This window comes from Grammomys surdaster, unplaced genomic scaffold, assembly GCF_004785775.1.
Source record: "Grammomys surdaster isolate TR1022 unplaced genomic scaffold, NIH_TR_1.0 63, whole genome shotgun sequence".
Taxonomy (NCBI): domain Eukaryota; kingdom Metazoa; phylum Chordata; class Mammalia; order Rodentia; family Muridae; genus Grammomys; species Grammomys surdaster.
The window spans coordinates 16,060,787-16,085,496 of record NW_021604565.1 but is presented as its reverse complement, the minus strand read 5'-3'; the positions used below and the strand labels follow the sequence as shown (position 1 = coordinate 16,085,496).

The following is a 24,710-nucleotide window of genomic DNA, read 5'->3' as shown; positions in this document are numbered from 1 at the left end:
GAAAAAAAGAGTGGGGGAGGAACAACCTCCACAATGTTCTCTTCTGACCTTTGACCTCCATACATGTGCCAGGGCAGGCATGTGCCCCTCCCCCACATGCACACACCATGCTTATATATGTATGCATCATCATGATCAGTAACATCTAATTAGAAAAGAAACAAAAAATTGATTGCTGTTAGCAGAACAAAGCTATTTTCTCTAGTTGTAAAAAGTTGTCTGATAGCCTTGGGTGTGATGATAACTCTTAAATTTCATCTTGCTGCATGGAGAAACTCCTACAGAATTAGTGAAACACACTTCTGGATGTAGCTACGACAAACAGTATTTTTCAGGAGGACTGACATATAAGAAAGCGACTAAGGAGGAAAGACCTGCCCTGATAGTGATCTTACCACTCAATAGTCTGGGAACACAGTTGAATAGGCAAAAGAAAAAACACCCACCACCTAGTGCACACTCTACTCTTTCTAAGTAACTGTTGGTTGCTGCTGCTTTTGCATCTGTGGACGTTACTCTCCAGCTTCCTTAGTCTTACAACATGGATTTCCAACATCCAGGCGCTTCAAGGCCTTCCGTCTCAGACTGGGAGTGCATCATTGCCCCACCCCAACAGCTCTGAGCCTTCTAGGATTCAGAGCTCAGCAGCTCTCAGGTACTCTGCCTTCCAGCACACCAAAAGCCACTGTTGAACTATGTACACTCCAGTCATGAGACACAGTCCAATAGACTCACCAGTTCTGTCCCGGAAGAACATCTGTTCAAATACATCCTAATGTTCTAATGTTCTTGGTCTTTCTTTCATCATAACAAATGACAAATCATGTCTATCACACATTAAGAGGTAGAGTTGACTTTTGTGCTGAATATCATGACTTGGCAGAAATCATTAGAAATTTTCTTCTATGTCACATACTAGAACTGCATTACACACCATTTCTAGTTTCAAGGAGAGCTGAGAAAGTTTTGTGGCTTTTCACACTGTTTATATAGAGACTACAAGAGAAAAGGAACTAGAAAATATCTGTTGGGACCCCAACAGTAGGATGCACATTTTCAATTACTCAACCTTTCAAACATATTTAGCATGTAATACATTTGCCTCTTCCCTAAAGAAGGCAATTCTAAAGCCTTACCTAACTAATTATAAAAACAAATTCCAGATTCTAGGTCTAGGCCCGAGCACTGAGCAGATCCTGGGCGGCAGCTCTGCACCCAATCTCACAAAACCCAGAGGAATCAGGCTCCCAGGAGCTCTAACCTGGGCAGTATCTCAGGTAAGGAGACAGCAACACCCACCCCAAACAGGGAGTAATTGGGGCCCAGGAATTCACTCCTGGCCCAGTTCCTTTGGTTCCTTGTGGTCTGCGCCTGAGCACTGAGCAGATCTTGGGCCTCAGCTCTAACCCCAGCAGCAACACCCACCCCACACAGTTCTGACACAACCAAGATAATAGGGAAGACAAGCACCAGTCAGAGACAGCACAGGTACCACTAAGGAGATCCAGAAGGTGAAAGGCAAGCACAAGAACATAAGCATCAGAGCAACCCAGGGTACTTGGCATCATCAGAACCTAGTTCTCCCACATTAGAAAGTACTGAATTCCCCATATCACCAGGAAAGCAAGAGTCAGATTTAAAGTCACTTCTAATGATGATGACAAAGGACTTTAAGAAGGACATAAATAATACTCTAAAAGAAATTGAGGAGAACACAGGTAAACAGGTAGAAGCCCTTAAAGAGAAAACACAAAACTCCCTTAAAGAATTACAAGAGAAGACAACCAAACAGGTGAAGGAAATAAACAAAACCATCCAGGACATAAAAATGGAAGTAGGAACAATAAAGAAATCACAAAGGGAAACTACCCTGGAGATAGAAAACCTAGGAAAGAAATCAGGAGTCATAGATGCAAGAATCACCATCAAAATACAAGAGTTAGAAGAGAGAATCTCAAGTGCAGAAGATACCATAGAAAATATTGACACAACTGTCAAAGAAAATGCAAAATGCAAAAAGTTCTTAACAAAAAACATCCAGGAAATCCAGGACACAATGAGAAGACCAAACCTAAGGATAACAGGTATAGAAGAGGGTAAAGATTCCCAACTTAAAGAGCCAATAAATATCTTCAACAAAATTATAGAAGAAAACTTCCCTAACCTAAAGAACGAGATGCCCATGAAGCCTACAGAATGCCAAATAGACTAGACCAGAAAAGAAATACCTCCCATCACATAATAATCAAAACATCAAATGCACAAAACAAAGAAAGAATATTAAATGCAGTAAGGGAAAAAGGCCAAGTAACATATAAAGGTAGACCTATAAGATTACACCTGACTTCTCACCAGATACTATAAAAGTGAGAAGATCCTGAACAGATGTCATACAGACACTAAGAGAACACAAATGCCAGCCCAGGCTACTATACCCAGCAAAACGCTCAATCAGTATAGATGGAGAAACCAATATATTCCACAACAAAACCAAATTTACACAATATCTTTCCACAAACCCAGTACTACAAAGGATAATAGTGGGAAAGCTTCAATACAAGGAGGGAAATTATACCCTAGAAAGAGCAAGAAAGTAATCCTATTCCAACAAATCCAAAAGAAGATACCCACACAAACAATGCCACCTCTAATAACAAAAATAACAGGAAGCAACAATCTCCTCTCCTTAATATCTCTTAACATCAATGGACTCAATTCCCCAATAAAAAGACATAGGCTAACGGACTGGATATGTAAACAGGACCCAGCATTTTGCTGCATATAGGAAACCCACCTAAGTGACAAAGACAGACACTACCTTAGAGTAAAAGGCTAGAAAACAATTTTTCAAGCAAATGGTCCTATGAAACAAGCTGGAATGGCCATTCTAAAACCTCCAGCCTGAGAACACAAAGGATGGGGGAGGACTCATGGCTCCACCTGTATAGGTAGTTGAGGGTGGCCTTGTGAGGCATCAGTGGAAGTGTAGGGCCTTGGTGCCTAAAAGTTTGGATTCCCTAGTGTTGGAAAATTCGAGAGCAGGGAGGCAGGAATGAGAGGATGGTGGGAGCACACCCTCATAGAAGTAGGAGGAGGGGGGATGGGATCAGGAGTTTGGAGGGGGAATGGGAGAGGAGATAACATTGAAAGGTAAATAAATAAAATATCCAATTAAAAAAAAACAGATAATGGGTCTGGAAATTGTACTTGAGCAATCGAGACTTTTTGTCAACAAGTTATTACGGGGATTTTGTATAATCCTCAAGGACAAGGTATTCTGGAAGAGGCCCATGGAGCTTTAAAAAGATTGGTGAGACATACTATTGCTGAGACAAAGAATGATGCCAACCTGTGAGCTTGCTGAGTACCCTAACAAGGGTGACTGGGGAGCTGTATTGTACATGTGTTCCTGACCCACCTTTGCTTGACTATATCCCAGATGGGACAAGCTGACTTGCCTCAAGTTTTTAGACCTTGTGGGATAGAGAATTGAAAAGAGAAATTATGTCTCTTGTATTCTTCTTAAAGGTCTCCAACTATTAGGACTCAATCATGTACTGGTCTAGAAATCAATCCAATAAGGGAGAGACATATTTGGAAGTTACCTGTAGCTCGCTATGATGTTATGATAGCAAGAGATAATGTTGGGACAGGATCTGGATTTCAAACAAGGGTTAGTGCATGTTTTAAGGCTCTTTTAATTGTCAAGCTAAAATTGGTTTTGTCTCTTCTACAGTATTTACTGTAAGTTGCATTGATTGTATAATTTCCAATTATGTTAGTGTGTTGAAACCTGGCATGTCTGTTACAGGTGTCTATCAACCAGCTTTCATCTCACCACCCTGAGTATTAGAAAACCTTGATTCTCTGAAAAAAGCTTGAAAGTGATGGAAGAAGTGAGTTAGGCTTTAAGCAGAAGCAAGAGGGTAGCAGGCTTGATTATTGCTGCTATAAAAGCTTTAATTCCATTAATTGCTAGCACCACTGCTTCTACAATAGCATTGACACAAGGAGTTAAGACAACTATTTTTGTTAACCATCTAGCAAAAAAAATGTTATTAATGTATTGAGTATACAGAAGGATTTATATAGGTATCTGGAACAACGAATGATGCTCTATAACCCATTCAAACTATATGAAGGAGGTTCAGGGTTCAAAAGTTAGGAGCCATCCTTAAGTGTCGTGACAAATATCATTGGAGTAGTGTTACTTTTCAAATTCACAATGATTGTCATTATAATTAGAAAAAAGTTTAAAGACACTGTAGGATATTTGGCATAATCCTAACACCTATCTGGGTGTGTTAACTTTGCATAGTGAGTTTATGAATTTAGAGGATGCTGCTATGTTGACCTTTGATGCTGCAGATAATGCCGATAAAATCATCCATGTCCTGAGCTCAGTATTTCCATTTTGGACAAACCTCAGAAATGGCATACATAGCTTGATCAGGCTAGCCCTTCTTGTCCTGAGAATACTTTTATTCCTGTACATCATGCTAAAGCTTATCTTTAACAACATCAACATGTTAGCAGCCAAAGTACATGGCTTGAAACTGAAAATGGACCCTCAGACAGAGTTATTAAATTAACAGGCTGGCAAGCCAAGGACAGGTAAGATTCTGCACAGAGCCTTATCAACCTAAGACATAAGTGCATTGCCTTTGATAATGCATATTCCATGATGGGTAAGGAAGGCATTCTTGTCAGAACGACCTAAGACAAGCTCAGTCTTGTTAAGGAAATAAAAAAGAGGGAGAGGTGGAGAGCCTTTGGGGCTGCTTGGCAAGAAGCTGACATGGGCCAAGGACAAGGAAATGGGCTGCTTAGCAGGAATATGACATTGGCCAAGGACAAGGAAGTAGACTTCAGATAGGATTCTGACATAAGGCTAGAACAAAGAAGTGATCTCAGGTAGGAGTCTAAACCATAGGCTACAACAAAGAAGTAATCTCAGGCAGGAATCTAAATATTAGGCCAAAACAAAGAAGTAATTTCAGACAGGAATCTAAATTTTAGGCAAGAACAAGTAGGCTTCAAACATGAAAATAACCTTGGGCTAGGATAGGGAAGTAGACTCAGATACTTTGGTCATCCTGATAAGTCCTTAGAAACAGTAATCATGGGAGTGTTCACATAACTGGGTTTAATGCCTTGGTTTTGTTTTTGTTTTTGTTTTGACTATTTGTGTTTATTGTATTGCTTGTTCCTTGACTATTTGCATCTATTGTATTGCTAGACCCTCAACCTAGATCTGACCTTAATACATACATGTAATCAAAATGGTATAAAAGCATAAAGGAAGAAGGGGTATAGGATAGGGGGTTCTAGGGAGGTGAAATGGGGAAAGGGGATGACATCTTTATTGTAAATAAATAAAATATACAATTAAAAAAAAAGACCCAGAGCCTCTAGGTTAGAAATAGTAAACATGAGACAGGAAGATAGACTGCTTATTCCTATAAAGAATTATTAATCTCTGGGTCCCAGCAACCTAAAAAAATCATTCCTTATGCCCCCTTGGAACACTCAAAGATTGCATAACTTCCTTTAAACCAACAGACAAAAAAATAGAAATCATCTACGGTAGCCAAAGGGAATTCCTGTTTTTGAAGTAAATTCCTGAGAGCTGAAGGGGAGGAGGCTCCGAGCCTGCTCCCACCTCGTGGAGAGGTACCTCTTGCTTTTAAGTTCCCACTGTACTATCTTCACCTACCGCCCTCCTTTACTGGCATTCCCTGGCCTGATCAATTTTTTTTGTTTTTGGAAGTACTATCCTGGACATTGTATCCCAAAACATGCTCCACCCCAACTCAGGTCCCCTGTGTCAATCAACACACTACCATAAACAACTAAAGATTCACAAAAAGCAGGCAAGTTTCTAACCCTGGAGAGCCTCAAACAGAACTCTACAGGGTCCACTCCACATAACAAGCATCTAAAACAATTCTGACTTTCCCAGTTTCCACACAGAACCACTTGATTCCAGGAGCATCCCCTGGTAGCCCTACTGTGGGCTGTCTCCTCTTCCTTTTGGGGGCTGGGATTATACATGCTTTAGCACTCTCATTTGTTCCTAATTTGATATTACTTCCCAATAATCTCTTCTTTGGTTGCATTAATGCCAATACTGAACAGTGGTATCCTGCACTGGATTCATAGTGTGGCCACAAGAGGAACAGAAGCTTTAGATCCACTGGCATGGCCCTCAGTCAACAGAGCCTGTCAGCAAAATCCATCCATGTTGGCTCTGGTACAAGGGGGTATCTTCAGAGTGTCTCCTACTCACTGAGTAACAGTGCCAGAGCTCCAGGCACAGGTTAGGTAATGGAATAAAACAATGGCAAATGCATAGTGTGTGTGGGAGGGGATGGGGGTAGGTCTGTGTGAGCCTGGAAGAACTGGACAAAAGTGTACCCCTCCCTTCTGCATCTAACAGCCACTGGATGGAGCTGTTTTCAATATTAGGGTTTAATGGATAAAATTAGGAGATGTAGATTCTCAGAATGTGGAGAAAGAATTCTCAAAGCATGACTTTCTACACATTCTGTGAAACATGATAAATATAATACATAGACATACATAACACAAATGTACCTCTTTTAAAAACCAGTTTTGTATTTTTATTCTCTAATTGGAGAGCAGAAAGACAAATACAATTTGCTTTAGATATAAATTGTCGCCTATCTAACTTAACAGTGAAATAAAATTTTAAAAAAGGCAAAGACATTCAAATCAATTGTACTAAAGTGTGTTGATCATCAATACTTCAAATAAATTGTGGTCTAGATTCAATCATAATAATGGGGGAAAAACCCTCCAAAACAACATCTTTGAAAGCAAGTGTCGGGTGTGTGAATCATTGTGAGCCACTGACCTATATACTTAAAAGACTTAATAAGCAACAAAGGAAAAGGTGACTTCAATAACAACCCACATTCAAAACCAGAGGAATAGAAATGTGTGGTGTCAACTGTCCACAGTACACAGCAAAGCTATAGGAGTGACTTCGTTTCCTGTTCAACCTGTCAAGCTACCCCAACTCAGTCATCCAAGAAGCCCCTTCACCACTGTCATTCCTATTCCTAATTCTACCCCTAAGGAGGAAAACCTCTGTTCGTTATCATCCTTGCCTTTATATGACACTATTACTGACACATACATATAATTTCAGGGAACTGGAAAGCTTTTATGTCCACTGCTAATATGAGCATAGAAATTTGTGTATTCCCTGGGGCTGAAGAAATACTATTTGCTATCAAGGTTAGTTGCTTTAACATTTAGATTCATGTGGTTTTAAATTTTAAATTAATTAAAATTGAATTTACTCATCAATATATCAGTAAAACCTTTCTCAAGTGTTAACAGCTACATGTAAATACAACCTTCTCTGTACAAGAGTCACAAAACGGTCTGTAGCTTTACTTGCATGTTCCAAATCCATACAAACTAATACATTTTGTCGAGTAGCCACCCCTTAACTAACTATAGACTGATAAGCCTGAAATCTTTTTTCATGCTTAATGTGAAAATAATAACTTTGTGGAGTTTACAAAGCGCATATGAAGCATCACTTCACATTAACTTCCATAGTTCCATCATGTCATCCAGAAGTACCATGACAACTGATGCCACAATTTATGTCTTTCAAAAACGCTATAACATACATATGACATGAATTCATAAACACGGCTGAGGAGCGGGCCTGCTCTAAACTTTACATACAGCATGGGCTGCTAAGTCATTCTCTTCCTGCATTAAAACAGTGACTATTAGAGGACAAAGTTAACACAATCTAAGACAATAAATCAGAACATTTACAGAAGTTTAATTATGTTTCAAACAGAACTTAAAGTGAGGGGGGAATCAATTTTATCCCAAATTTAATGTCTCTGTTTCTTGTTTATCAATTTTTCTGAAACAAGCATTTCAAAGGACAATCCAGTAACTTTTTGTTAATATAGTAACTCTTAAATACCCAAGTAAATGGTACTTCTGAGGCAGCTTTTGCAGCCACTGACAGTGGACGCCATTCACTGAAAACAACAAGTTATCCCACTCAGTGACAATTCCTTCTGCTGGCTACCTGGGGAGGATTCTGGGGAGGACTTGGCTAGTTATCCCAGGAAAATGCTGCCTCATCTGAAACTGGAAACTCATAGTGGACCCAAGACATCTTAACTTTGGGATACTTTTTAAAAAGAAATTTAAAAAGCTATTTTATTCTAATTTGGCCAATCTTCAGGTAGACACCTAAAAAGATGGGGCTTCTAAAGCACGAGCATGAGCTCTGACATTAGCAACCCAACTCCCACTCCAAAATTACTGAAATATTTATGGGTAACATTAACTCTTACAAAAGCCTTCTTCTAACTGAGAAATAAACAGCGAGGAGCCACCACTGGCACAAGTTACCTGGTGATCGTTTTATGCACATTTTTTTAAATGTTGGAAAATAAATCATAAGCTATAATTCTAATTACAGAATGGTAAAAGAATGACTTGTCGCTAGAAGCCATGTTTATTTAAGCTGATTTTGGACAGTGAGAATGAAGTCTGGTATTCACATGAAAACTAGGTTTCTATCATTACATTTCCAATTTCCAGGAGAGGAGCCATGATAAAAAGAAAAAGCAGATAGTAGTTACACCATTATGCATCCTATATTAACTCCAAACACAAAAGTTGCCATAGAGACTCTGAAGGTCATTAACCACAGGCTGTCTCTCTGTGGGTATGTTGTGATAGGAAGCAGACGGTAGAAAGCTCATGGGTTCTCTGAAGAATCACCCAAAAACAAAGATGATGCACAGTTTGTGCATTAATTGGCCTTTTAATCTTCAAAACAGCCTCTAAGGTTGCTAGGATTACTACAGGATTTTTTAAAGAAACGGAAATAATTATATTATTCTTTCTTCTACTCTGAGATTTCACTCGAAATCCATGCTCAATATTTGCCACAAGATCCATTGTCCCCAGCTGAGTAGCTGAAGGCTTTGAAAGGAAGCCAAATCTTCCAGTTTAAGACATGTACTGCTTAGAAGACTTTAACTCATTTGAATGAGTGCCATTTGAAACTTAAAAATTTGAAAAGGCTCAAGGCTGAGTTTGACTCATTAAAAGTTATCAGAATAGAAATATTGCAGTCTTTATATGCAGAGTCACCAGTCTCTAGAGCAGATCTAAATGTAAATCAGACATTCTTGGGCAGATATCAAACTAGGAAAAACTTTACTAACTCCCCAAACTATTGAGATAAAACAGAAATCTATTAAATATTTATGATAAACACAACAGACTTGTTTTAGTAAACCCAATTTCAATGGTCTTTTACTTTGTTGTTACAGTCATTGACTCTAGGTATTGAGTTGGAGACTTTATAAAACCTGACCAATCTAAGAGTGAATTTAGAAACCATGTAAAGGCACTGATGATAATGGACAATGCTGTGAGGTCATAACTGCCGAGGACCAGCCTCAGTCTTCCAAGGGTCTCGAGAATGGGAGATTTGGATGGGTACAAAATCAGTAGGTGGCAATGTTTTCCACCAAAGACACAATAATGAAAGTATTAACTTGTAAAAACTCAGGAATCTATAAAGAGTTAATATTTTGACCTATAATACAATGCAATGCCAGGCTTTTTTTTTCCAGTAAAATCAGCATGCTTAAATATGCTATACTGTTTAGAAACTGTCATGCAATATAATTAACAAAATACTTAGAAGGATAAAATTAAATGCAACTGTAAAATTAAATTGGCAATAACAATAAGAAAAAGTATATTAGGCAGAAAGAAAGAGACTCTAACCACTTTGTCCTCCTGGTGTGAATATCCACGAAAGCAAGTTTAAAAAGACAGAAAGACAAAACAAAAAAAGGAATGATTAATTCCATTATTAAGTAAGAGCAGCTTTTAAGAGTTCATTAGTGAAATGGAAGTCAGAAAATATTTACACTTTGACTCAATTCTAAATTTTCAACTTTATATTTAGGAGGGAAATTTTCCCATTTATTTCACTAAATTCAAATAAAAACATGCCAAATATCATAACATATTAAGATATAAACAAAATAATTTCCATAAGAGCAATTAAGTAACCAATATCAGAAAAGATAAAATGCCCTTTCACAATTCAACCTTAACTGAATCCTCAACTCAAGGAAAATAATTTGAAAACTGTTTAGAAATAAAGCTTTTACATATAAAAACGATAAAACATAGCATTGTTCAATTCATCAACTACTATCAAAAGTAAGTATTACATGAATTATGCATAACTGCTTCACAAATGATTTATTAACTTAATTTCTTCTTATTATATTTGGCAATTGTGAATCATAGTTCTAATACTGTAAATGTAGAAACAAACCATGAAAGATGCATATAGTCAAGACATGTTATTTTCCCTCAACACTCTTCCTGCACACAATCTTTATCTCCTCCTACATACTGCCAAGAAGAGCAACCTCTCCCTCTACCTTTCTGCTTCTCTACTTGCTGCAGTTAAACTACCATCATTTTCTCCTTCACTCTGGCCTATTTTAATCAATTGAAAGGTCCCACTTTCATTCCACTATAATATTTTCTCAGGCCTGGCCTCTTTAAAAAAAAGAAAAAAAAGATAATTAAATCCTTCCTCTGTAGTTGAGCTTTATGTTAGTTCCAATTGTCAGCCTAAAGAAAACAGAGGTTGCTCTGCTCTACAGAGCTCAATAAAAGAGAATCGGGGCCCTAGATCTAAGTCTATGAAACTATACTTGACTGATATTCTTTAAGATGACAAAACAATACACTGCAACAAAGAAAGCACCTTCAACAATGGTTCTAGTCAAACTGGACTTCAAAAGTTAAACTAGATCTTTATCTTCCCACCCTGTACAAAATTCAACTCCAATGGATCAAAGCCCTCAACATAAGAACTGATACCCTGAAACCACTACAGGAAAAAAGTAGAAAACCCAAAGCATCGTATAGGCAGGGGCTTTATGCATTAGATTCTAATAGTACTGGAAATAAGACCAGTTATCGACAAATGAAAACTCATGAATCTAAAGTTTCTATACAGCAAATGAAGGTGTCAAATGAGGGAAGAGACAGCCATAGAATGGGTGAAATCTTTACCAGACATTCATCTGACAGAATTAGCGTCTAGAATATACAAGCAACTTTTTAAAAATCTAAACATTAAGAAAATATATGTCCTTCTGGTCTGAGCTGGAACCCAAGACTCACTCCCAGCCAGTGACACAGATTCCTTCTAGTATGCTCCAACTCGGTACCGAATCCCACAAAGCCCAAAGGAGGCTGGACTCCCAGGAACTCTAACACACCCAGGAACATAGAGTCATAGGATCACAGGATCACAAGATCTCAGGAGCTTGGTCACAACAGGATTTCAGGATCCCAAAGGCAGCCTGACTCCCAGGAGCTCTTACATCCAGGATCTCAGGATCACAGGATCACAGAGACAGTTGGACTCTGAGGAGTCCTGACACAACCAAGGTAAGAGGAAAGACAGGCTCCAGTTAGAGACTGTGATTGCAGGTAGCACTAGAGATAACCAAATGGCAAAAGGCAAGCACAAAAACATAAGCAACAGAAACCGAGGATACTTGGCATCCTAGTTCTCCAACCATAGCAAGTACTGAGTACCCCATCACACCAGAAAAGCAAGATTCAGATTTAAAATCACATTTCATGATAATGATAGAGGACATTAAGAAGGACATGAATAACTCCCTCAAAGAAATACGGGAGAATACAGGTAAACAAGTAGAAGCACTTCAAGAGGAAAAACAAAAATCCCTTAAAGAATCACAAGAAAACACAAGCAAACAGGTGAAGGAATTAAATAAAACCATCCAGAACATAAAAATGGAAGTAGGAACAATAAAGAAATCACAAATCTCCCCTAGAGATAGAAAACCTAAGAAAGAGATCAGGAGTCATAGATGCAAGCATCACCAACAGAATACAAGAGAAAGAAGAGAGAATTTCAGTTGCAGATCATACCATAGAAAATACTGACACAACTGTCAAAGAAAACGAAAAATGCAAAAAGTTCTTAACCCAAAACACCCAGGAAATCCAGGACCAAGCTTAAGGATAATAGGTATAGATGAGAGTGAAGATTCCCAATTTAAAGGGACAGTAAACATTTTTGACAAATTATAGACAAAAACTTCCCTAACCTAAAAAAAGAGAGATGCCTATGAACATACAAGAAGCCTACAAAACTCCAAATAAACTACACCAGAAAAGAAATCCCTCCCGTCACATAATAATCAAAACATCAAATGCACAAAACAAAGAAAGAATATTAAAAGCAGGAAGGGAAAAGGTCAAGTAACTTCTAAAGACAGACCTATCAGAATTACACTAGACTTCTCACCAGAGACTATAAAAGCCAGAAGATCCTGGGTAGATGTCATACAGACACTAAGAGAACACAAATGCCAGCCCAGGCTACTATACCCAGCAAAACGCTCAATCACCATAGATGGAGAAACCAAGATATTCCATGACAAAACCAAATTTATACAATATCTTTCCACAAACCCAGCTCTACAAAGGATAATAGATGGAAAACTCCAACACAAGGAGAGAAATTACAACATAGAAAAAGCAAGAAAGTAATCTTCTTCCAACAAACCCAAAAGAAGATAGCTACACAAAGATAATTCCACCTCTAATAACAAAAATAACAGGAAGCAACAATCACTTTTCTTTAATATCTCAACATCAATGGACTCAATTCCCCAATAAAAAGCATAAACTAATGGACTGGATATGTAAATAGTACCTAGCATTTTGCTACATACAGGAAAGGCACCTCAGTGACAAATACAGACACTACCTCAGAGTAAAAGGCTAGAAAACAATTTCCCAAGAAAATGGTCCCAAGAAAAAAGCTGGAGTAGTCATTCTAATATCGAAAAAAAATCGACTTTGAGCCTAAAGTTATCAAAGATAAGGAAGGACACTTCATACTCATTTAAAAAAAAATCAATCAAGATGAGCTCTCAATTCTGAACATCTATGCTCCAAACAAAAGGACACCCACATTCATAAAGAAACTTTACTAAAGCTCAAAGCACACATTGCACCTCACACAATAATAGTGAGAGATTTCAACACCCCATTTTCAGCAATGGACAAATAATAGAAACAGAAAATAAACAGAGACACAGTGAAACTAAGAGAAGTTATGAACAAAATGGATTTAACAGATATCTATAGAATATTTCATCCAAAAACAAAAGGATATACCTTCTTCTCAGTACCTCATGGTACCATCTCCAAAATTTACCTTATAACTGGTCACCAAAAAGGCCTCAAAAGATACAAGAAAATTGAAATAATCCCATGCATCCTATCAGACAACCATGGACTAAGAGTGGTCTTCAATAAAGACAAAAATGATAGAAAGCCCACATACACATAGAAACTGAACAACACTCTACTCATTGATAACTTGGACAGGGAAGAAATAAAGAACTTAAAGACTTTTTAGAATTTAATGAAAATGAAGGTACATCATACCAAAACTTGTGGGACACAATGAAATCAGTGCTAAGAGGAAAACTCATAGCTCTAAGTGCCTACAAAAAGAAACTGGAAAGAACATAGACTAGTAGCTTGACAGCACATCTGAAAGCTCAAGAACAAAAAAAGGCAAATACACCCAAGAGGAGTAGTCTGCAGGAAATAAGCAAATACAAGGCTGAAATGAACCAAGTAGAAAAAAGGAACTATACAAAGAATCAACAAAATCCAGAGCTGGCTCTTTGAGAAAATCAACTAGATAAACCCTTAGCCAGGCTAACCAGAGGGCACAGACAGAGTATCCAAATTAACAAAATCAGAACTGGAAAAGAAGACATAACGACAGAAACCAAGGAAATTCAAACAATCATCAAGTCCTACTACAAAAGCCTATACTCAACAAAACTGGAAAATCTGGATAAAATGAACAATTTTCTAGACAGATACCAAGTACCAAAGTTAAATCACGATTAGATAAACCATGTAAACAGTCCCATAAACTCTAAAGAAGTAGCAGCAGTCATTAAAAGTCTCTCCAACAAAAGAAGCCCAGGACCAGATGGTTTTAGTCCAAAATATTATCAGAACTTCCGAGAAGACCTAATACCGATTCTCTTTAAACTATTCCACAAAATAGAAATATCAGGAATTCAAGGCCCACACCTAAACATGGTAAAAGCAATATACAGCAAACCAGTAGTCAACATCAAACTAAAAGGAAAGAAACCTGAAGCAATCCCACTAAAAACAGGTACTAGACAAGGCTGCTCACTCTCTCCCTATCTACTCAATATAGTACTGGAAGTCCTAGCCAGAGCAATTAGACAACAAAAGGAGGTCAAAGGGATACAAATTGGAAAGGAAGAAGTAAAGATATCACTATTTGCAGATGATATGATAGTATACTTAACTGAACCCAAAATGTCTACCAAAGAACTCCTAAACCTGGTAAACAACTTTAGCAAGTGGCTGGAAATAAAATTAACTCAAAAAAATCCTTCCTCTACTCAAAGGATAAACAGACTGAGAAAAAAAATTAGAAAAATGACACCCATCACAATAGTCACAAGTAATATAAAATACCTTGGTGTGAATCTAACCAAGTAAATGAAAGTACTGCATGACAAGAATTTCAAGTAGCTAAAGAAAGAAATCGAAGATCTCAGAAGATGGAAAGATCTCCCATGCTCATAGATTGGCAGGATTAATATAATAAAAATGGCCATCTTGCCGAGAGCAATCTACAGATTCAATGCAATCCCCATTAAAATTCCCACTCAATTCTTGATAGTTGGAAAAACCAATTTGCAAATTCATTTGGAATAACAAAAAAGCCAGGATAGTGAAAACTATTCTCAACAATAAAAGAACTTCTGGAGGAATCACCATCCCTGACCTCAAACTGTACTAAAAAGGAATACTGATTAAAAACTGCATGATATTGGTACAAAGACAGGCAGGAAAATCAATGGAATAGAATTCAAGACCTAGATATGAACCCGAATACCTATGGTCACTTGATCTTTGGATAAGGAGCTAAAAACATCCAGGGGAAAAAAGACAGCATTTTCAACAAATAGTGCTGGTTCAACTGGAGGTGAGCATGTAGAAGAATGTAAATCAATCCATTCTTTGTACAAAGCTCAAGTCCAAGTGAATCAAGGACCTCCACATAAAACCAGATACACTGAAACTAATAGAAGAGAAAGTGGGGAAGAGTCTTGAACTCTTGGGCACAGGGGAAATGTTCCTGAACAGAACACCAATGGCTTATGCTCTAAGATCAAGAATTGGCAAATGGGACCTCATAAAATTGCAAAGTTTCTGTAAGGCAAAGGACACTGACAATAGGACAAAACAGCAACCAACAGATTGGGAAAAGATCTTTACCAACCCTACATCAGATAGAGGGCTAATATCCAATATATACAAGGAACTTAAGAAGTTAGACTCCAGAGAACCAAATAACCCTATTAAAAAATAGGGTACAGAGCTAAACAAAGAATTCTCAACTGAGGAAACTCAAATGGCCAAGAAGCACCTAAAGAAATGTTCAACATCCTTAGTCATCAAATCAAAACAACCCTGAGATTCCACCTCACACCAGTCAAAATGGCTAAGATCAGAAACTCAGGTGATAGCAGATGCTGGCGAGGATGTGGAGAAAGAGGAACACTCCTCAATTGTTGGTAGGATTGTAAGGTGGTACAACCACTCTGGAAATCAGTCTGGTGGTTCCTCAGAAAATTGGATATAGTATTACCTATGTATCCAGCTATATCACTTCTGGCCATATACCCAAAAGATGCTCCAACATATAACAAGGACATATGCTCCACTATGTTCACAGCAGCCTTATTTATAATAGCCAGAAGCAGGAAAGAACTCAGATGTCCTTCAACAGACAAACGGATACAGAAACTGTGGTACATTTACACAATGGAGTACTATTCAGCTATTAAAAACAATGAATTCATGAAATTCTTAGGCAAATGGATAGAACTAGGAAATATCATTCTGAATGAGTTAACGCAGTCACAAAAGAACATACATGGTATGCACTCACTGATAAGTGGATATTAGTCCAAAAGCTCACAATACCTAAAACACAACTCACAGACCATATGAAGCTCAAGAAGGAAGACCAAAGTGTGAGTGCTTCAGTCCTTCTTAGAAGGAGTAACAGAATACTCATGGGAGCAAATATGGATACAAAGTATGGAGCAAAGACTGTAGGGACCATCCAGAGACTGCCCAACCTAGGGATCCATACCATGTGCAGTCTCCAAAAGCAGACACTGTTGTGGTTCCCAGGAAGTACATGCTGCCAGAGCCTCACATATACAGAGGTGGATGCTCACAGCTAACCATTGAACTGATCACGGAGTCCCCAATGGAGGAGGTAGAAAGAAGACTGAAGGAGTTGAAGGGGCTTTCCATGAGGAAAATGACAATACCAACCAACTAGAGCTCCCAGGGTCTAAACTGCCAGCCTAGGAACACACACAGAGGGACCCATGGCTCCAGCTGTATATGTAGTAGAGGATGGCTTTGTTGGGCGTCAGTGGGAGAGGAGGACCTTGATCCTGTGAAGGCTGGATGCCCCAGTGTGGGCAAATTCGAGGGTGGGTAGGGGAGAGTGGGTGGATGAGTGGGAGCACACCCTTATAGAAGTAGGAGAAGGGGGGATGGGATAAAGGGTTTCTGGGGAAGGGGAAAGGGAATAACATCTGAAATGTAAATAAATAAAATATCCAATAATAATTTTAAAAAGCAGATAACGGAAATGGCTATTGCAATCGAGCATTTGAGACTTTTTGTCAACAATTTAGTATTACCTATATTACTTGGATTCCATGTACTCCTCAAGAACAAGGTATTGTGGAAGGGGCACATGGAACTTTAAAACAATATCTTCATAAAATAAAAAATGGGGAGGTATATCCCCATACATCACAAATTTATTTAAATCATGTCCTTTTATTTTAAATATTTAAAAATTTTGGATGCCAGGGAACTTTCTGCTGAGTGTCTATGGAACTCTACAACTAAGCATACTTATACATAGGAAAAAGGGAATGATCCACTTACTGGCATAAGGCGTGATCTCGAGCAGGTATTTAATATGGGGAAGAGGGCATGTTTGTGTTTTTTTCTGTAGGATGCTGAAGGAGCATGGTGGCTGCCAGAGTGATTGGTGAGACATGCTGATGCTGGGACAAAGAATGATGCTGACCTGTGAGCTTGCTGAGTGCCCTGACAATGGTGACTAGGAAGCTGTATTGGACATATGTTCCTGACCCACTTTTGCTTGCCTATATCCCAGATGGGACAAGCTGCCTTGCCTCAAGTTTTAGAGCTTATGGAACAGAGAATCAAAAAGAGAAGTTACAATGACTCTTATATTTTTCTTAAATGTGACCAGTTATTTGGACTCAATCATGGACTGGTCTAGAAAATCAATCAAATATTGGAAATAACAGTCTTCATTTGAAAGGTTGGTTCTGGACATTTTCAGAGATATATTTGGAAGTTAGTTCCAGTTCTCTATGATGTTATGTTAGCAAGAGATAAAGTTAGGACAGGATCTGGATTTCAAACTATTGTTAGTGCATGTGTTAAGGCTCTTTCACTTGCCATGTTAAAATTACTTTTGTTTTTCAACAGTATTTAATGTAAGTTGCATTGATTATACACTTCCTAATTGTGTTAGTGTGTTGAAACCTGACATGTCTGTTACAGGGGTCTATCAGCCAGCTTTTGTTTTATTGCTCTGAGTATTACAGAACCTTGGTTTTCTGAAGAAGAAAAAAAAAAAAAGCTTGCAAGTACTGGAAGAAGTGAGTCAGGCTTTAAGTAAGAGGGTAGTGGGCTTGATTATTGCTGGTATAACAGCTTTAATTACATTAATTGGTAGCAGCATTGCTTCGGCAATTGCTTTGACACAGAAGTTAAGACAGCTACTTTTGTTAATCATTTAGAAAAAAAATGTTACTAATGTGTTGAGTATACAAGAGGATTTAGATAGGCGTTTGGAACAATGAATTGATGCTCTTTATCCTATTCAAATTATTGGAAGTAGGTACAGAGTTTAAGAGTAAGGAGTCCAAATTGAGTCAAATAACAATGGAATTGTGTTACTTCTAAAATTTACAATGACAATCTTTATAATTAGGAAAAAGTTTAAAGACACAGAGTATCTGGCAGAAGTCTCTCTGGATAAAATGTCTCTCTGGCTGTTTTAACTTTGCATAGTGAGATTATGAATTTAAAGAATTCTGCTCTGCTGAGCTTTGATGCTGCAGATAATGCTGATAAAATTATCCATGGCCTGAGCTCAGTATTTCCATTTTGGTCAAGATTCAAGAATGGCATATATAGCTTGATCATGCTAGCCCTTTTTGTCCTGGGAAGACTTTTATTCCTGCCCATCATGCTAAAGCTTGTCTTTAACAACATCAACATGTTGGCAGTCAAAGTACATGATTTGAAACTGAAAATGGACCCCCAGACAAAGTTATTAATTTAATAGGCTGACAAGCCAAGGACGGGTAAGATTCTGCACAGAGCTTTACCAACTTAAGACAGAAGGGTATTTCAAAAGCATATTCCACAAAGGGTAAGGAAGGCATTCTTGTCAGAACGACCTAAGACAGGCTCAGTCTTGTTTATGAAATAAAAGGGGGGGGGGATGTGGAGAGCTTTGGGGGCTGATTGACAGGAATCTGACATTGGCCAAGGACAAGGAAATGGGCTGCTTGGCAGGAATCTGACATTAGGCTAGAACAAAGAAGTAATTTCAGGCAGGAATCTAAATCTTAGGCTAGAACAAAGAAGTAGGCGTCAGACATGAAAATGACTTTAAGCTAGGACAGGGAAGTAGGCTCAGATATTTTGGTTATCCTGATCAGCCCTTAGAAATAGTGATTACAAACTGATCAAGGAACATTGTTTATTGCCTTGCTTTTTCTTTGACTATTTGTGTTTATTGTCTTGCTTGTTCCTTGATTATTTTTATCTATTGTATTGCTAGTTCCTCAACCTATACTTGTGTGTAATTAAAATGGTATAAAAGCAAAATAATAATAATAATAATTAAAAGTTGAAATACCCTTTAAAAAAGACAAATATGCAGCTTTCCTAAAATAATAAAAACAAAGTGGGTTATGGAACTGATTAGGAAACTCAAAAGAAATGCAAATCAGCTAGGAAACACATTTTTAAAACTGTTCAATATCCTTAGCCATCAGAATTAAAAATACTTCAAGATTCCATCTCACCCCAATGAAAATGTCCATCATCAGGAAAAAACGCTGGTGCACTGGGAGTGGAGGTTCCTACAGACTGTGGGAATGCATCTGTCCATTTTTGAAGGCAGTCCAGATGTTTCTCAAAAACTAGAAATAGAACTGTCATATGACCCAGCCATGCCAGTCCTGAGCATATATATACTCAAGTATGTCATACCCAACTCCAAAGACACTTGCATATCTATGAACATGGCTAGGAAACAGAACCAACTGAGATACCTATCAACACATGAATGAATAGTAAAAGGTGATGCATATACACACTGTAATATTACTCAGTTTTAAAAAAATGAAACGAATGGAACTTAAAAAAAAAAGGTATGTATTCAATGAGATACAAGGCCCAAAAAGACAAAGACAGTCATCCTCTCTCATATGTAGATCCTAGCTTCAAAGTGTCTGAGTTTACCTGCAGCACATTTAGAAGCCAAAAATCTAGAAAGTGGTCTTGGCACACACTACAGCTTCTACAACAAGATCCTTTCTTACTTTTCAGGGGAAGAATGCAAGGGCAGAGGGAAGGTATGAAAGGACAGGGAGATGACTGAGTGGGATTGGGATGAAAGATGAAAATTCACAAAGAGTCAATAAAAAGTTAGATAATAAAAAGGGGGATCTTGGGGAAAGAGATATATTAAGGAATAAGAAATAGTAACTCATAGCTAAAATGAAAGTAGAGAGGTGGAATCCTGAGGGTGGAAAGGCTTAAGCAGGTAAATGGATATCAGGTTATGAAGAACACAAGGGAGAGGGAGCTAGCCCAAAGAAAGACTATATGGAAAGCAAAATGGACACCTACAGTCTCACAACCCAATTTAAAAATACAGTTGGAGGGTTAATAGACTATATATAGCATTCAAGAAAAGTGGGGGAGTACTGGTGTTTAAGTGATTAACTATGGTTAATGCAGTTGATAGGAACAAAACTCAGGACCTCTGGAAGACCTACTGAGCCATCTCTGGGTTAAACAAAATTAAAGATGCATTTTTTTAAAAAAAATCTTTATGAAAATGCATTAGTTAGCAAGCTATTGATAAAATATAACTTTATATTTTTATTTAAGAGTTCAAATAGAATTATCCTGCATAGGTGCATCATGCCACTTCCAGAAGACTTGGTTTATTAAATGAAAATCATAATTCAAGATATAGTATATTTCTCTATAAATTATCATAGAAGCTCCGAAGGATTCCAGAACAAAATAGACAACTCCTATTGCCCTTAGTTACCCACCATACCTACATGCTAAGATTCTTTTGCTGAAGACACAACACAGTATGGCTACAGAACATTGAGAAACCAATCTTAAACTAGCCAAGAAATGTCCTCCCTTTAGGCTAGCTCTCCTAGTGCCAAAAGGTGCTATGTAGTTTCTAGGGAAGCAACTATATGAATGGCCTAACGCAGTGCTGCATCCTGTATACTAGAAAACCATCTTATTAGGTTAAGAAAGCCCACTGGTGCAATCGTGACACAATTTTATGGGTTAACTAACAGCTCTTGGTTAGATTTGAGGCTACTCCATAGGAAGAAATGTCATGCCTGGTAGTGTAACACTGCTCAAACGCCTATGTCTCTGGAGACAGTGGGGTAGGGTCAGAGGCCCTAAGACAGGACCTGTTATTCTTATTTTGCTAAATGTCCATGTCAGTAAATTGCCTTCTAAATATCTGTTTATATGTGAAGACTTGGGCTTCTCTCAACCTTTGTCAAAGAATCTTTTCTGCAGTGAACTGCAGTCAATAGAGATATACAAAACTAGTCAGTGTCCTGAGATAAGAGACTGAGTGTCCAACTCTAAACAGGATATCTTTATCAGTAACCACCAACACCACTACCAGCGCTCAGGAAACACTGAAGAATAGATGGCAAAAAGAATTAAGCTGGAGGATGAGAAAGAGTGCTGTAACACACAATCTTCTACTTGCATAAGAACTACACAATCAATCCAGCCAAAATTCTCACCAGGACAGGAGGGAGTCTCTACGCCACACCTTACTCAAGAGTCATTGAAAGTTGAGAGGAAGATTCTTTTAGTTAATGTGTCCCCACTAGTATATTTCCTGTGCTCCAGCAGATGGCCTCACACCTTTTGATTTTTGAGAAGGTCTACTTGTGGGACATTTGAGGGGAGGCAGGGAGGTCAAGATTCGCCATACAAATGTATAAAATTCTCTAATATAAAGAAAAATTATTATTAAAAAAAGTAAAATTGCCGGCCAGTGGTGGTGCACACCTTTAATCCCAGCACTTGGGAGGCAGGGGCAGGTGAATTTCTGAGTTCAAGGCCAGCCTGGTCTACAGAGTGAGTTCCAGGACAGCCAGGGCTACACAGAGAAACCCTGTTTCAAAAAAAAACAAAAATTAATTAATTAATTAATTAATTAATTAAAAATTTTTAAAAAGTAAAATTAAATGTTTAAAAATTGATGATATGGATCCCAAAATACCATGCCTATGATACACACGTCGATATTTTTCTTCCATTCATTCATTCAACAGTTAACACACTATACCAAGTATATAGAAACATATACTGAGTAGACAAAGTGAATTTAAGAGATGCAATCAGTTAACAATAAAACTCAAGAATACTAGATTAGAGATCTGCATAATACAGAGTATCACAAAGGAGTAAGCAGTTGAGTCACACAGAATTTCCTAAGAAGGAGATAATGCTTATGTTGACCAAAGCAACGGTTCATCGGGTAGGTAAGGGTTTTAGAGTGAGGACTAGAGGGGAGAATATTTCTGACAGTCACAGAATGATGAGCCAAGCACAGCAGACACAGACAACTTACAGACTGAGATAAGGAATCGCTAGTGCAGTGTGAGAAGCCAAGACTATAGCGGACAGACCAGCTAGAAGACTAGAATCAAATGAGAGTCTAAAAAGACATCGCCAGTAGTTTAGAAACAAAAATACTAAATTTTTAAAACTTATGGGAAAGAGAGCTAAAGAGATCTGAGACCTGGCTTTCTGGCTTAGGTGTAGTAATACTATTTTGTAGTAATACTATTTTAAAAGTTAAAAATTTCAGGAGAAAATATGAGTGTTAGTCAAAAAATAAAAAAAGGATACAAAGTCTAATCAGAAATAAGTAAAATCAAGTGGAATTCTAAGTCATTTATAGAAGAAGAATTATAAAAATATCATTTCAAAAGATACAATGGCTTAATTCTTTTATGGATATTAATTATTTTAATTTAAAATAAGCTAAAAGTAAGTATTGGTAATATGTTTAAAAATGATTTCATTGTTCAATTATTTGAGGCTAATATTTGAAATTAAACTATTTAATAAGAGTATCCTAAGCTATCATACAGTCTCTGTTATTATTAGAATTACTACAGATATTGTTAATCTTCACATATATTCTAAATAGTTTTTCCTAGCTTGAAACTCACCTTAGCTGCTGATAAACAACTCACCTTGGCTACTGATAGCCACATTAGGAATTGACAAGCTCAAATTCTCCAAGAGTTTAAGAGCTAGTAGATAGCAGATGCAGTTCTCAAATGCACTGTGACCATAACTTGTCCTACTGTGCATTCCATAGTTTTACTCTTCTCCAAAATAAACCAAAGATTTGCTAGTTTATTTAGAGTCTACGACTGTGTACCTCTCACACACTCCCAAGTTAACATTAAAGTTTAAGTGTTTATTATAAATCTTCAGGCATATTATAAATTCATGAGATTAAATACATGTTTATCAAATCGTGGCACTACACACTTAGTTCACTCAATATAAGGAAAATGTCAACCATGCAATCTATGTGACAAATCGGTACCTATTATCAAGCCATCAGCCAAATCCAACTTTCAAACACAGTCCTACTCATTTTTTAATTAAATAATTGTCATTGTAGGATACTTGGAAATTCAACTTCTTTCCAAATTTTGATTCTACAAACCATAAATGATGCACTGGAATCCTATTCTAAAGGTAGAGTTTATTTAATTATATAAATTTGCTTTGCCCATTCCTCAAATTTCTGTAAACCATAGGTTTCTAAAATAGTAGTGTTCTCAACACCTTCATATTATATGTGAGAAAATGATAAGAACAAAGCTTAATTCACAATATATACTACACACAGTAATGAAAATTAATGGCACTTTTTGACTAGTTTCCAAATTACTCAAGCAACAGAAATACTGCATTACTTCATCTAGTAGCAATACATTTAGCAGATATTTCAAAAATTGTATAAGATAGCACAAATCTTGATGTTATAAGATACTAAACCCGGAAGAAATCTTAGCTATTTATATTACTTCTTTTATTTTACAGACTATAAAAAAAGAACTAAAGAAAAAAGAACTATAAGATAAAGTGTCCCATTTTAAGTTCTGTTATTTAAACTAATCAATGTAATTCTGAAAATTCTCATAGAATAATCAAATAGATGGAAATTAATTATACACATGGCAATCAATTTTCCCTCCAAAAGATAAAAGGAACAATTTTTCATATTTTGAAGCTTAAAATAATCCTTTTAAATTACCCTTAATGCCTCTACAATTCAATGTCTTTCACAATTAAATTGGTACAAAATAATGTTTCCTTATCTTTTCATTTGGTTAAACTCATATGCAATTTTTTTACTTGCTAAGGAAGTACCATCTAAAGAGAAAATTAACGGAAGCAGTATCTTGTATTATATCTTGTATTGGCATGTCCATATGACTAGCACTCCTTCTGTTCTTTCTGTGTCCTTACTGTACCTCAAGAGACATAATTAATTGCTAAGGATGGCTCCACATGAAAGAGTCAGAAAATTACAATAAACAGCTATTTTATTGTGTTCTCCTGAAAGATTACAAAAAGAATTTTAATAGCTTTATAACTAAATATAGATGTATAAAATATTTGTATGCTCTATAAGAATAGTCTGACAATATTTCACTGAACTTAATTCTTTGGGGCTAGCATAAGTCAAAAAATGCATTCAGCAACTGTTGAGAGCAAAAACCTATATAACATGAGAGGCAGCTAAGCATTTACAAGATCAAACTTTAAAACACAGGTTGAACCTTGTAGTCTTTTATCTTAGACCTTGGATGATTTCACCCATTCCATTCAATATGCCTTTCTATATAAATTAAGACATTCATTGCTCTCTTCCTACTTGAATGAAAATTTAGAAATATTTAAAAAAGAAACTCAGGGTTGTCTTCCTCAAACTAAAATCTAAGTTGTTTCTATTATCTTTTACTTTCCTGACACCAATCTCAGATTAGGTAAGGGTAAGAGTAAGGAAGGGTAGGAGGGGTGTAGGTGGGGGGAGTGGAGGAGACAGAGGGAGGGAGGGAGGGAGGGAGGGAGGGAGGGAGGGAGGGAGGGAG

General features: G+C 37.3%; 1 protein-coding gene across 1 annotated transcript in view; it reads right to left on the bottom strand.

The window, feature by feature from the left end:
* Positions 1-24,710, bottom strand: part of Rims2 (regulating synaptic membrane exocytosis 2) — a 463,872-nt gene that overhangs the window by 346,539 nt on the left and 92,623 nt on the right. The window contains exon 5 of the mRNA XM_028767117.1: positions 9,811-9,822. Within this exon, the coding sequence (XP_028622950.1) occupies positions 9,811-9,822 (12 nt within the window). The remainder of the gene's footprint in view (positions 1-9,810; positions 9,823-24,710) is intronic.